The following is a 15,073-nucleotide window of genomic DNA, read 5'->3' on the forward strand; positions in this document are numbered from 1 at the left end:
CATTCATCACATAAACTCTACATCCCAATGATTTCAACCACCCCCTCCCTAGGTTTACATTGTTGCATCTGGTTGGCATTTATTAGCCACAGCTCCTGGTCTTCTACTCAGGCTCCACTGTAGTGCTGTCACACATATTACCAGTGGCTGGGAGGGCAGAGCTCCAACCACACTTCTATGCTCCCTGATTGCAATCCCACAGCCCAGGCCTGGTCACTGGGAGGCACACTCAGATGCTGGTGCTGGAAAGAACCCTTCAGCTGGTCAAAGCCCTCTTGGCCTTTCCAAGAATGATTCTAACTTCTTGACAAATTGGGTTACTATTAAGGTTGGCTTTAAGCCAACTTCGGAGATGAAACTTTTATCAGGAACTTTTGAAGCTACCTCGTTCTAGAGATTCCGTCATAATATCCCATAGGACTGGACCTCCATGGAAATACCTATCCCTAAACCACTCTGAAAAGTTGAAACCCCCATTTCAGCATAGTGCCTTTCGGTGTAACTGAGAAACAATTATAATGCTTCCTACCTTATTGTTGCTCATTCTGTAATCTCATACAGTTCACAGTTAAGGCCAACGTGATAAATTCATACTCTTGTTTCAACTCTGGAATAAATATGAGATGCTCAGCTACAACCTAGAATCCTGTATGTGAATGTAGCAAAAGTGCAATTACAACTTTTCTAGAGCCCATCCGGGTGTGTCACATTCAAAAAAACATTAATTCAATCATCAAAATAAGAAGTAATTCAAATATTTACTGATATCTTTCAAAAAATATCAAAGGAGGCCTATTTCAAACAAAATATTTTAAACTCCTGCTTTCCTGTTGCTCTCTTTCAAACTTCTTCACACTTTGTAGTGCTTTCCCAGCTGCCACTTGGATTTTATTGGTGCTCCTACAAGGTGTTTTCCAATTGTGCATATTTGGCCGACATGAGCAAAAATGAAGAATGAGGATTCAGCTTTACACTCAAGCCTTTCATTTTACTTATGGTTAGAGTTTTTACAATACTCAATAGTTCTACTTTGTGTATGCTGCACTTTTTATCTTGGTCCTCCATGATATCATATTAGAATGATACCATATAAGAAGTTTAAAAAACAACAGGGTGTCTAAATAAAAGACCAGGAACACCAGCAAAAGCCATGGCTGCTTGCCAAGGTCCTCACCTGCATTAAATTACTTGTTAATATCTACAACTGCTAATGATCCACTTTAAAGATGTTTCCACTCCCATGATACAAAACTACTAAAGTGATGATGACAAGGAAAAACTGAAACCCTCACCTGGCTTTAAGAACAACCACTGTTGAGGAACTCAGCTTCTCCCACACACCATGTACCATGCCCATCTAATTATCAAGTGACTTTCCTACTTAAGCAAGATTTCTCCATTTTTAAAACACTGGTATTATTCAAAAGTAAATTAGCAATAAGACTGGAATGTTAATTATTCACATAGTTCATGGCCTGGCTACCTCATGTTTTCTCTCCGTATCTTGAGGTACATTCTTGCAAGACAATTTTTCAACAGGTCCTAGGTGAAGAAAAAAATATTAGCACATAGGGCAATCAGAAGAAACCAAAAAGTGACATATCCCTCTAGTCTAATGAGTATGTATCCTTGCAACCCCAAGGAAGCTGTGAGTAACCACACTTAATTTAAAAAAAAATAAAAAGGAAAATCTATCTTGGGAAGTTGTGAACAGTCTGTGGATTTCAAACTTTTAATGACCAGAAAAGCCAATTTACTAATAAAGACTCTAGAAAAAGATCATGGCCTTTCATCAGACAAGACAGCATCTTGGTTTGATTATATTTTCCGGTTACCAAGTGATAGCTGGCAGGCACCAATTATAATCCCCTGAAGAAATAGCTCCTTCCACATAATAGTAGCTATCCTTTAATTAACTTTTGACAAACTAAAAATGAAAAAAAATACCAGCTGATGAAAACAGAAAAGGCACTGAATGGATTCACTTATTTCATCTGACAACTGTACAGCACATCTTGGTCACAATTTTCAACCATCATTTTTTGAATACTTGGAATCTATGGAGAAGAATCATGTTGTCTATGATTACATAACAGTCACAGAGATTATGCCCACCCTTAGCAAAAATGGAAGCTCATGATGCTTATAAACTCTAATTTTGACCATTCTTTTCCTTTCAGAAATTGAAAATTTCAAAGTATCAAATTGCTGTTCATTGCCTCCCACTTCTTTTACTCTTGCCCTGGTCAAAAAATATTTTGTTTACAGTAATTTTCTATAATTTTAAAATATAATTTTCTATAATTTTAATTTTATAATTATAATTATATAATTCTAAAATTATAATTTTAAACATAATTTTCTATAAAATATAGAAAACCATGTGTTAAAGGCTTGGTCTCCAGTTTGGTAATATTGATTGATGGTGGGGCCTAGTGGGAGGTCTTTAGGTCATTGGAGTGGATAGTGGATACCCTTTAAGGGATAGTGGGACCCTTCCTTCTGTAGGGAAGATGTACCACTTCTCCCTTACTTATTTACTGACTCATTCACTAATTCATTTATATTTATATGCACTTACAGATATTTATTTTATACTTTTAGCTATAATCTAATACTGTGTTACTTAGTTTATTGCTCAAATTGTTCCAGCTTTGGTCATCCCTTCCTCTGTCTTCCCTTCCTTTCCTTTTTGTGGTGCTCAGGGTCAAACCTGGGCCCTTGTACACGGTAGGCAAGAGTTCTACCACTGAGCCACATCCCAGTCATGGTCCACTATTTGAGTTTTGCTCCTGAATTCTTTTAACACACCCCATTCTTTTGTTTTTTGAGCAATTCTTTACTTTCTGGTACTACAGGATATTCTGGGCTCATTTTCTATATTCCCTGTTCTAGCCCTAGAACACTCATTTTTCCATGGTTTCTTTTATCACAGAATGGTATTAGAAAATAAGATATGGCTCTGAATGTATTCTCAACTTTTGTACTTAAAGATCACACTAAACCATCTATGATAGTCTTGGCCTTCCTCTGGAGCATGAACTTGATTCAAGGCATGCTCCTAGTCTGCCAGAATCTTAATGAATAAAGGTTGCTGTGTATCAGAGGCCAACCCCTCTTTGAATTTGCACTGCTAAGTGGCGGATGTCAGACTGAGTCATTTTCCTCCCTTCCCTCACACCTATCACTTGCTCTAGGAAGGCAGAGTGAATGGTCCACATGATAATTTTGAAGGAGGGAACTGAGTCTGCCCAACCTCTTGAGGGGTCTTTCTCCCCCAAAAAGCAGGGTCAATGGTCAGCTCATAGGTAGGGTCTTGGGTTGTCTAACAAGCTTAGAAAAGTGCGTCTCATTTAGGGGTGAAGGATGAGGGGCCCACTGAGGCCATGCTGTTAAGGCAATCAATGATCCACTTTTTTGTTCCTTAGTTAACAAATATGTATTTATCACTTACAAATGTCAGGCACTGTTCAAAGCATGGGTATTTTTGCGGTGGAAAAATAGACAAAAGATTTCCTACCAATGAAAAAGATAATAAGCAAAAATAAATATATGCAGGTCAGGAGGCTCTGATATGAAGAGGGAAGGCGAGCTGACTAGACATAGCCAATGCAGAGGAGAGGAAGTGTGTGCAATGATGGGGGGGGGGGGGTGGTTGGATTCTATTGGCTCTAACATTGAACAACCTGGGAAGTCACTGAATGACCTTAAGCAAATGAGGAATTATTTGTCCTTTTCTTCTTTTCCTTTTTTCAGGGACTCACTCTTACTGCCGTATTTAAAAATGGCCTTTTGAGGAGAGTAGTAAGCAATGGAAAGGCAAAGAGCAGGGCAAAAGCAAAAAGAACAGCTAAACAGCTCTTATAGCAATATCAGAGAGAGAGAGAGAGAGAGAGAGAGAGAGAGAGAGAGAGAGAGAGAGATGGGGGCAGTTGGACCAGTGTGGTGGCAGTAGATATAAAATATGAAAGAGAGAAGCATTGGATCATTCTAGTATATTTGGCATGAGCAAGTGTAAGTAGAGTTGGACTTGACTGAGATGAGAAGACTGGCAGAGGAACTGGATGTAGTGGAAAGGATCATGGTTCCATTCAAGATATGTTAAATTAGAAATGGTTAATATCAGGCCCACAAATGACCAGGTATCCCTAAGAACTATTTCCTTATAAATGGCAAGCAAAACGAACACATGTGCTTCTTCCACTCTTGGCTTAATGACTGTACCTGGGTTGAGGGAGCCATGTGTCTTAGGTCTGCAAATGACTAAGATGATAAAAAAAAAACATTAATAGAAAAAAGGAAGGATGGTTTCTCTGTGCCAAGATGACTCCACACACATTGGCTCTCACCATGGCAGTTTTACCCACCTCAAATGGGAGGCAAGGCAAAAAGGGCTGGTATGTGAACCACTGTCAGTCCCCTTGATAAGAGAAAAGTGCTGTGCCCCTGCCTTGTATCCTGCTATACAGTCATATAAACCTAACATTAAAACCCATTTGTGTCTAAAGTCTGATGCCAACCTGAACTTGTGATACCCCAGCTGATAAACTGATGGTTTAATCTCTCCCTGTCTAGTTCCTTTAATTACATAACTTGGAAGGTAAAAAAGGTTTCCCTTATTGTTTCCCTAAAATTCTAAACTCTAGGAGGGATTTTCCTTCAGACTGTGATATGTGCAAATTAGTCTTTACAATAATTCAGAAGGCAATAAAAGCTGCAGATATGGAAATCCAATTCTATCAGACTGATTCAATCTTTACCCAGCACTTGGAATCACAAAATTTATCCAGGGTTGTTCCTTTAATGAAGAAAATGATTCCACAGATAGAGGGAGCTGATCTTCTGTGATGATGGTAACCATGAACAAAATGGTCCATGGCCGAGGCCAAGGTATTGCCAATATTCCCATCTATCCTTGGAAGGTTGTGCTTTTGGAAGAAGCAGAACTATCACTGCTCACAGGAGTCACTTTACCACTTCATGATGCATCTTCTCCATGCTAGCATACACATGACCTTTGGGAGCCATGGTATAATCTGAAGTGAGGTCCTTGCTGAGATTTTATGAGCAGGTTAGCTCATCATCACACAGAGCTGCTAGGGCTGCACCTGGCACTTCTTCCCCCTCACGTGGTAGTGAGAAGAGAATACAGTATATTTTAAAAAGGGATGCTGGTGGCATTCAATCATGATTTTGTGCTAAGAAATTTTTGAAGTCAAGTTTTAAAAATCGTTCTTGAGTATACAGATTTCAAGAGTGTCACCTAAAAGCAATTGTAACATTCCAGCAGGAAGAGAATCATGGACATTGGATATTTTTCTTCATACTGCTCATCAGCTCTTCCTGGTTTTTACATGTTAGTTGGTTTTGGCCTGTGCAACTGTTCCCTTTTCATTTCCATCAATCTGACAGATGAGAACATGGGCTTACTAATGACTTGAACACCTACCTACATGAACACTGGGATAAACCTCAGTCAAGGATCCCTCCTCTGCTTCAGCCAAGCTTGGTCTTGAAATGCTTTGAGATCTGCAATAAGTGCAGCACACGGAAACAATTGAATTGCTTGATGGAGGCACTGTTTTGCACTTGCACTGTCTTTTGGAAATTCACAATCACAATTACACCCAGCTTTCAAAACTCTCTGGTTTGAGAGACATACTCAGAACAAAATGACTTCTTGACTATTTTACTTTCTATCATTAAGAAGCCACAGTTCATTCATTTCTTTAACATATGTTTACAGTTTCAGTACTCCCTAAATCATGGTGTCTTTTCTAAATTACCCAAAGACATATAATTTAGAAATAAGGTGCCACCTGAATCTTTTGACAATATAACATTTATGCTCAAAGGAAACAAACAATGCACAATTTAGGTAAACACTGTGCAACAGACTATCACTTTCTCTCTACAGTTTAAAAAATGCAATGTCAAGAATTCTGTTCCTTTTGTAGTGCATAAAAAGTCTCATATGTATAATCCAATGCCTTTCACTTCCCCTCTCTGCAGGTCCTCATAGAGGGCTGGACCACCACACCAGCTGGCCCAGATGGCAGACCCCAGGGAGCAGCCTCATCTTCTCATCCTACTGGACTGGCTAATGCAGTATCCTGGAGACAAGGAAGCCAATTACTTAGAGGACAAATAGCCTCAGGTTTCCTCTTAGTACTTAAATGCAAGCCATTTGCCTCAGCCCAATAGCATTTCAAGCAGTCTGAGTTCCATTTAACGGGCCTGGAAAACAAAACCAAGTTTTGCTTTTAGCAGACCATTCCACAAAGCACACTGCAGCCTCTTGAGCAAGGAGGGGTGGAGGAAACAGGCTCAGAGGATGAGAAAAGGCAGGAGTAGCTTTCTGTTTCCACATAATTTAGAAAATTATGAGTTAAGCAAGGAAAGGAATTAACACAGAGAAAACACCTTATTATCAAAATAAATAAAAATATTAAATATTTAGACAACCAAAGAAGCAAAAAGAACTATCACAGAAGCCCATACTAAGAGTCAAAAAAAAAAAAAAAAAAAAAAAAAGGTGATACAACTGTCAAATGAATCTGCTAAGCAATGGAATGCTTTCATCCCAATTTTATTTTATTAATTGTCAGTTTATAAATATTCCCAGTGCCTTCCACAAGAGAAACAGTAATATAATTACAGGAATTTAGCTCAGGAAATGAACTGGATTGCACATTTGGAAGGGAAAATCCATCTAGTATTCTTGGCAGGATGGAATGTATATTCCTATCATCATATTTGGCTGAAGTAATTTTGAACTATGCCTAAGAAGTAGAGGATGTCTGTTATGGTTTGGATCTTACATGTCTCAAAGGCTCATGTGTTAAAGACTTGGTCTACAGCTGATGGTGCTATGGGGAGGTGCTGAAAATTTTAGAAGAAAGAGCCTAGTAGAAGGAAGTTATGAGTTCCTCCCACATATTTCGGAGGCATCTGGATAGATAAAAGAAAAAAACAAATGCACTTGATTTCTGAAAGATATTAAAACAAAGTTTAGAAATCTGCTATAGAGAGCTACATGTTTTAGACAAATGTATGTGGGTCCTCAGCTATTGAGTTGCTTTTGAGGATGGGATTGCTATCTAATGTGAACATCCTGCAGGCAGAAATAATATCTTCCAATAGGGGCCAGAATAAGACTGTCATGTGCAGTGCTGTTGAATCCCTTTCTAATTCCAGGTGAATGAAATACAGACTCAGGAACAAATGAAGCACAAGAACATCAGTGAGTGACACCAGACTATCAGTGACAGGTCAGCAAAGTGCATTTCTGAATCCTTTTGCATGGTTTTATGCTGAGAGCCATAGCCAAGTAGGAATGGCGTTTTGGGTTGAAAGGTGACTCCAGCAAGCCATTGAGATGATAATGATTATGTTAAGATGTGCATTCAATTGGAGATTAGACCCCTGCTGTCCGCCTTGGCCTGCTACTTTGGAGCTCTCACAGGACTCCCAGAGAGTTCACATTGGTTGGGGAAGTGCAGTAGGAGGGAATTTCCAGAGGAGGGATTTCCTGTTGGTGGAGTGTGTCCTGGGAGAAGGCCACGTGCATGGCATTTCCCAGGAGTTTTGTAAATAAAGTTTGTTCTTGCTTGAGTGGCTCGTGATTTTGTGCCCAGCCAGACTGCGGCATTTGGCGGCCAGTGCGGGGAACACCTGAAGCTTGGAGGTAAGTGAAATTGCTTGCCCCTGAGGGAAGGCGAGAGAATGGGTGACCATTTCAAAAAACAATGTGTTCTTGTTTTGATTTATTTTGTTTTTGTTTCAAGCTGCCTATCCCTAGAAATTTCTCAGGCAAACTGGGGAAAATGGTTGACTCAAGGTTTGAAATTGTTCACCCCCGAAGAAGAGAAATTGTTAGAGGAAGGAGGCACCCCAGTAAGACCAAGAACAATTAAGGCATATGTTGATACAATACAAAAATGTAGCCCATGGCTTTTTAAAGAGAAGTTGTTAAATATATCACAATGGGACCATCATAGTATCCTGTAGAAGGATTTTTCTTCAACAAGAAAGAGATGGCTAGTTCTGTTTACTACACTTGTCTAAGATCTTGGTTTTTACAGACATCTGATTAATTTACAAAGTTAAAGTGTTAAAATATCAACCACTAAATATAAAATCAAGTGCTCTTTACTTATTAAGTTACATAAGGTAATATATTTAAACATTATGTGTGTTTTCATAAATTGGTAAATGAAAAAAAAGTTTAATATTGCTAATATTGCTTTGTGTCTGTGTCTTTGCTGAACAAGGTTACTAAGAGTTAAGATTCTATCAAGTGTAATTTATATACAAAGAGTATAAGAAGTTTCAGTTGGGTTTCAATTATAGTATACTAGTACCATAAAAAAACATGAAAGTATTTCATCTTATTAAAGTGGAGTAATTTGTCTAAATCAGAAATTTTATAAGGGTTGTTTCCAAATGTGAATTTATAAAAAGGGTTAATGGCTAGAAAAGAGATATAAAAAGATTCAAGATGTGAAAATATATTTTAATATGAAAGGTTAAAGAAAAAAGAAATGTTTATAGATGAGATAATCTTTGTGTGGTAAAGTAAAAAGTTGTAAAATGTCTAAGTAAGTTGCAAAAGGCTCTAAAAGGTTAAATTAAAGGTGGTTAAGATGCCTTTGTGGCAGAGGAAAGATTGCATCATTCAAAGCCTAGTTAATCTTAAAAACATTACTTAAAAAAAACCCATAAAAATGGAAAGATAATAGGATAAAAGCAATTTGGATAAAGAAGATTAAAAATTTAAAGTGGAAAACTTCAAAGACAAAAGTACAGAAAGGTTAAAAAAAGATAGAAAAGATGTAGGAAGATAGAGAAGATGTAGGAAGACAAGAATTTTAAAGCCACAAAATAGGAAAAAAAACTAGGAGGAAAAAAAAGCAACTAAGGATAAATATACAAACCTTAGAAGAAAACTAGAAGATAGAAAGAAGATAAAAAATGGTTAAAAATGTCAAATAAAGGTATTTCAGATAAAAAATGCAAAAAGCTAAGACAACTATTAGATACAAACATTCAAGATAGAAAAAGGTAGAAGACAGAAGTTTAAAGTCAAATATGGGATAAAATAGAAGATTATAGTACCATAAAAAAACATAAAAATATTTCATCTTGTGGAGTAATTTGTCTAAATTCAAAAATTTTATAAGGGTTGTTTCAGAATATGAATTTTTTAAAAAAGGTGTTAATGGCTAGAAAAGAGATATAAAAAGATTCAAGATGTGGAAATATATTTTAATATGGAAGGTTAAATAAAGAAATGTTTCTAGATGAGATAATCTTTGTGTGGTAAAGTAAAAAGTTGTAAAATGTCTAAGTAAGTTGTAAAAGTCTTTAAAAGGTTAAACTGAAGGTGGTTAAGATGCCTTCATGATGGAGGAAAGATTGCGTCATTCTAAGCCTAGTTAATCTTAAAAGCATTACTTTAAAAAAAACATGAAAATGGGAAGATAACAGGATAAAAGCAATTTGGAGAAAGAATATTAGAAATTTGAAGTGAAAAACTTTGAAGACAGAAGTACAGGAAGGTGAAAAAAAGATAGAAAAAATGTAGGAAGATAGAAAAGATGTAGAAAGATAGAAAAGATGTAGGAACATAGAGAAGATGTAGGAAGACAGAAATAAGAAGATAAAAATAAGATAGAAAATGGTTGAAAATGTCAAGTAAAGGTATTTCAGATAGAAAATGCAAAAAGCTAAGACAACTATTAGATACAGACATTCAAGTTAGAAAAAGGTAGAATAGAGAAGTTTAAAGTCAAATATTGGATAAAATAGAAGAACAAGGAGATTATTAGTAATTTTTTTTTCAAAAAGCCCATCAACTTTAATTTCTGGTGGTGGAGAAATTAGAAGTCTCAGATGAGGGTGTTAAAATTTATAGACAAGAGCCAATTTAGAAAACATTAAACTAGAAGGAAATTGTTTTAAAACCACATCAAAAAATTAAAAAGAATAAAGTAATTCTAAAAACTAAGGCAAAATGCTTTTGGAAGACTTAAATTTAAAGGATCTTTAAATTTCCAAAGGATGCATGTAGGATATTTTGAAATATCATCCATGAAGAAAAATCAGTTATTTTTTTACTTAAGAGGAATCCCATACAATCCACAGGGAATAGGTATAGTTGAAAGTGCTCATTAAACTATTAAAATGTACTTATATTCTAACAGGACAATGGAAAGGTCCTGACCCAGTGATTGTCTGGAGTCCGGGTGACAATATATACATATAGAGAAAAAGATAAACAGATGTATATCTTCATTTCAATCCTCCTCAAATTCCAATATTTATTTTTAGACCTTGGTTCTTCATTATATCAATAGTTGTTCCATGTAATCCACTGAAAATTCTAAGAATCAAGCTCTACCTCACAGATCCACCTTAGATAACAGTCTGTACATGCCACCTGTAGGCACCAATCAGATTATGGCTTCCTCCAGAGTAGCCAAGGGGATGTTTTAACAGATTATCATTCCCCTGGCAGAGCAGATGAGACACAGACAACAGGAATGATAGATATAAAAACTAGAAAACTAGAGAGTAGATACAGAGACAGAAAAATATCCACATAAATTAAGAAAATTTAAGAATTTAAGAAAAGAAAGAAGAAGTATAACAACATCACATTGAGAGGTGGGAAAACCAGAAGAGTGTATCAGCAACAAACTGGAAAAAGAGGCTGTCTTACCAAAAGCCAAACCACATGCTCACTGGTGAATTACTAGACCACAAAACAGAGCCAGGAGCAGTGGCACACACTTGTAATTCCAGCAACTCCAGAGGCTGAGGCAGTATTGTCTCAAGTTCTATGTCAGCCTGGGCAACTCAATGACACCCTCTAGAGTGGAGAAATGAGGATAAGGACACCGAGATCTGGAAGCAACACTTTATTAGTGGCACCACTTTATTAATGGCTCCAGTGCCACTAATAAAGAGTTTTAATTCCCAAAGTCTGCGACTTGAGCACAGCAGGGCTTTGACTTTTACACATAAGCAAATTGGGGTACATCAAGGCAAAGAAGTTGGTGCAATTCTATTGGAGGGTGCATCTTACATTTCCTTACATGGGTGTAAGTTTGTCAACAGCCTAGAGACCCTTAGCTCACAAGCTTAGGAATTTTTACTGCATGAAGCCTAAGGGGGGATTGTTCTGTCCCTGCTATATTGTTTCCTGCTTATCAGTTTACCTGTTAGCTACTGTAAGCCCCTTTGGTTAAATGTCAGTAAACCAAGCTGCTGTGTATCAGCCAAAACAACAGCCTGCCAGTTCTTAAACTGCTAAAAATTTCCATTTTGCTCTACCACTCCTCAGCAACTTAGCAAGACCCTGTCTCAAACAGTAAAAATAAAAATGGGCCAGGGATATAGCTCAGTAGTAGAGGGTTCAGTCTCTGGTATCACCCTCCTAGAAAAAAAAAGTCACACAATAGATTCTACTAGGAAGGTAAACCAAGCAAGAAACATAGCATTAGTTTAAAATACTGCACATGTTCTACAGCAAACTTTGCCCTGCACATAAAATCCAATAAAATCTGCTTTTCTGTTTCTGCTGTTTATACACCTTCTTAGTTTAAAATAACAAAATGAAATCACAGAGTCCTTCTGAGGCAAGCTTATGAAGGAAGTAAAATTATCCCAGTTTTTCCATCCCTAATTTTACTCAGAGACTTCAGGACTCCCTAAATCAGGATGCAGAGAGAGAATAGTCTCTTCTAAATGAGAAACTTTCCTCCTAGACTCTGGATTTTTCTCTTCCCTCACAGCTAGTATACTTCAGAGATCAATACACTCTTATTAATGGATAACAAACACAAATGTCTATATTATATATATATATATATATGTGTGTGTGTGTGTGTGTGTGTGTGTGTGTGTGTGTGTGTGTATGTGTGTGTGTGTGGTCTTAGGAACCAAACCCAGGGCCTTCCATATGCTAGGCAAGTACTCTACCACTGAGCCACACCCAGCTCCAAATTTTCACTTTGGAAAAATTTTCTAACTTCCCCATAACAATTCTTCATCCTTCTTTGTGCTCCAGTAGGCATTAGGGCCTGCAAAAATCATGAAGGACAAACCATGGGGGGGGGGGGGGGGGGGTTGAATCCATCATAATCTGTCAGTGTGTCTTTAGGAAAGGGACTTAATCTTAGTTTCCTCATTCATAAAAGAGAAAAAGAAGTGGGATTTATGCTAATTTCCTATCCTATTGTGCAGGAATGAATGGGATAAAATTATCGTAGGTACTTGATCCAGAAGAGGTTACTACAAATGTACTTGTGTTTCTTTCTCTTATTCATTCACGTGATAAATGAAAGGAAATGTGAAGCACTTACTGTCTTTGTTCTTTTTATTCTTCAAACTTTCCTTGGGGGCTGGGGTTGTAGCTCAGTGGTGGAGCTCTTGACTTGCACATGTGAGGCATTGTATGTGAGCCTCAACACCACATAAAAATAAAATATACAAAATAAAAGTATTGTGTCCATCTATTATTTAAAAAAACATTGTTGGGAATCTTCTGTGAGCGATCAATATAAGAAAGTTCATAAAATAGACGTGGTTTTATCTGCCCCCATGGACCTATACTTAAGGGTCAGTGCTGAGAGCCATTGCCAAGTAGGAATGACACATGGCAATTTCCTTGTCAGCCTACCCAATGTTGCTTAGAGGCAGGACTCTCCATTGTGGAAATGGGCCTGCCTTCGACCCAGGTCATTTGCAGTGACATTGCATGAATGTTTGAGAAAGGTGACCCTGCTCAAGGACCTGGGTGGATCCAGGTTTAGGGAGGATCCTGTGTGGAATAGGGTGGGTCCAGGTTTAAGGTGGACCCTGCTGGGAATAGGGCGTATCCTGCTGCCTCAGACACCCGCCTGCTCCTTGAGTTCCCGTTGAGTTCTTACAGGATTCAGAGAGTATTTGGGATGCAGAGTGCCAGTGGATTTTCCTCAGAACGTGCGTGTAGAGTGCCGGTGACAGCTGCAGAATAAAGAATTGCTGTTTGAATCTACAAGGCTGTGAGTGGCTCGAGATTTTGTGCCCAGCCAGACTGCGGCATTTGGTGGTCTGTGCAGGGAACATCTGAAGCTTGGAGGTAAGTGAAGTTGCTCGCCCCTGAGGGAAGGCGAGAGAATGGGTGACCATTTCAAAAAACAATGTGTTCTTGTTTTGATTTATTTTGTTTTTGTTTCAAGCTGCCTGTCCCAAGAAATTTCTCAGGAAAACTGGGAAAAATGGTTGGCTCAAGGTCTGAAGTTTTTCGACCCTGAGAAAGAGAAAATTGATACAACGATTTTTTATTCCGTTTTTGTTTCATTCAGTTTCGGTTTTGTTTTGTGTTATCTTATTGGGTTGTGTTATCTTTATAGTAGATTAGAAATTAGTAAAATCAAACTGAAAGAGTTTTAAGTAAATTGTTAGAGGTTCAGACCATGGAGAAAGACATTTTAGATCAAACAAAAGAGAAGGTCTCTCAAGCTAGTCAGACAGAGGAAGAAAATTTAAAGGAAAAGGGGCTATTAGGAAAAAGGCTACAACAGGAGGATGCTACTAACTCAGTTCTATCACCAGAGGGCGTAATTCAACCAACAGCCCCACCGATGGAGACAGCTGAGTGGCCCTCAAACCCCGTAGTTGATAAATGGGATCCTGAGACAGGACCTCAAAGATTAGCATGCTCTGTACTTGAACAGGTAGGAGGGCAGCGAATTCACCGTGCTTTAGATTTCAAAACAGTGAAGCAGTTAAAGGAGGCTGTAACAACCTATGGTCCCCAAGCACCCTTCACGGTAAGCATGGTCGAATCCATTACCAACTTGGACATGACGCCAGCAGATTGGGCTAGCATGTGTAAATCTGTGCTAAATGGAGGACAATATTTGTTATGGAAGGTTGCCAATGAGGAATTTTGCATGGAGACAGCTAGACGAAATGCATCAGCCAGTTACCCTCAAAGAAATCTAGATATGTTGTTAGGAAAAGGACCTTATGAGGGTCTACGGCAACAAATTGAATATGATCCTGCTATATATGCACAAATTGCTGCAGACGCAGTTAGGGCATGGAAAACTTTACAAGGACATGGAGATTTACAAGGCCAGTTATCTAAGGTGATACAGAGAGCTAATGAACCTTACGCTGAATTGGTAGATAGGCTTATTCAAACAGCTGCCAGAATTTTGGGGGATACAGAACTAGCAATGTCATTAATAAAACAACTGGCTTATGACCAAGCAAATCATTACTGCAGAGAGGTTATTAGACCATGGAAACATGAAGATTTAAACACATATATTAAATTATGTAGAGACATTAATGAACCAGGGCAAGTCTTGGCAGCTGCAGTACAACAGGCTTTAGATGCCAGGCCAAAAACATGCTATAATTTTGAACAAACAGGACATTTTAAAAGGAATTGCCCCATAGGAAAAGGGTTTAACAAAACTAGGTATCAAAGGAATCGAATACCGGGTATTTGCCCACGATGCCGTAGAGGGAGACATTGGGCTAATGAATGCCATTCTCAAACCACCATAGAGGGTACTCCCTTATCAAAAAACGTACAAGGACCAGATATTTACCCACGATATCGTGAAGAAAGGCATCAGGCTCCATTGCCAAAAAACAGATTGGGGGGCCCAATGCTCCGGGGCCCATAACCACAAATATACGGGGCAGTGGAGGAACCCAACAACACCATCAGGGTAGTGCCCAGGACACATTGTCCATTAAATCCCTCATCAGACAAACCAGAGGGAGCACAGGGTTGGACATCTGCACCTCTGCCAGAGCAGTACTAACTCCAGAGATGGGAGTTCAAATCATTCCCACAGGAGTAAAAGGACCTCTTCCCCAAGGAACAGTTGGCTTATTATTGGGACATAGTTCTTCTACATTAAAAGGACTTATGATAAGTCCTGGGGTAATTGATCCCGATTATGTAGGTGAAATAAAAATTATAGCTAGTTCTCCAAGAGGTATATCAGTAATTTCACCAGGAGATAGAATAGCACAGTTATTAATAATACCCAGCCTGCATGAT

General features: G+C 38.2%; 1 protein-coding gene across 6 annotated transcripts in view; it reads right to left on the reverse strand.

Annotated features, from left to right (window-relative positions):
- The window catches only part of LOC114081183 (uncharacterized), a 220,761-nt gene that overhangs the window by 90,182 nt on the left and 115,506 nt on the right, over window positions 1–15,073 (reverse strand). For 2 of the 6 annotated variants that reach the window (XR_011704070.1, XR_011704069.1), the window contains exons 8-9: window positions 1,484–1,542; window positions 530–607 (exon numbers count right to left, since the gene is read on the reverse strand). The exons of 2 other annotated variants lie outside the window; for them this stretch is intronic. Coding sequence is in view for 2 of the 4 variants with exons in the window: in XM_071600483.1 (XP_071456584.1) it covers window positions 628–646; window positions 1,484–1,542 (78 nt within the window). In the remaining 2 variants the exon portion in view is untranslated. Of the gene's footprint in view, window positions 1–529; window positions 647–1,483; window positions 1,543–5,449; window positions 5,530–15,073 lie in introns of those variants that run through there. 2 more of the 6 variants (XM_071600483.1, XM_071600484.1) reach the window with 2 other exon arrangements.

Source organism: Marmota flaviventris, chromosome 13 (genome assembly GCF_047511675.1).
Source record: "Marmota flaviventris isolate mMarFla1 chromosome 13, mMarFla1.hap1, whole genome shotgun sequence".
NCBI classification, from domain to species: Eukaryota; Metazoa; Chordata; class Mammalia; order Rodentia; family Sciuridae; genus Marmota; species Marmota flaviventris.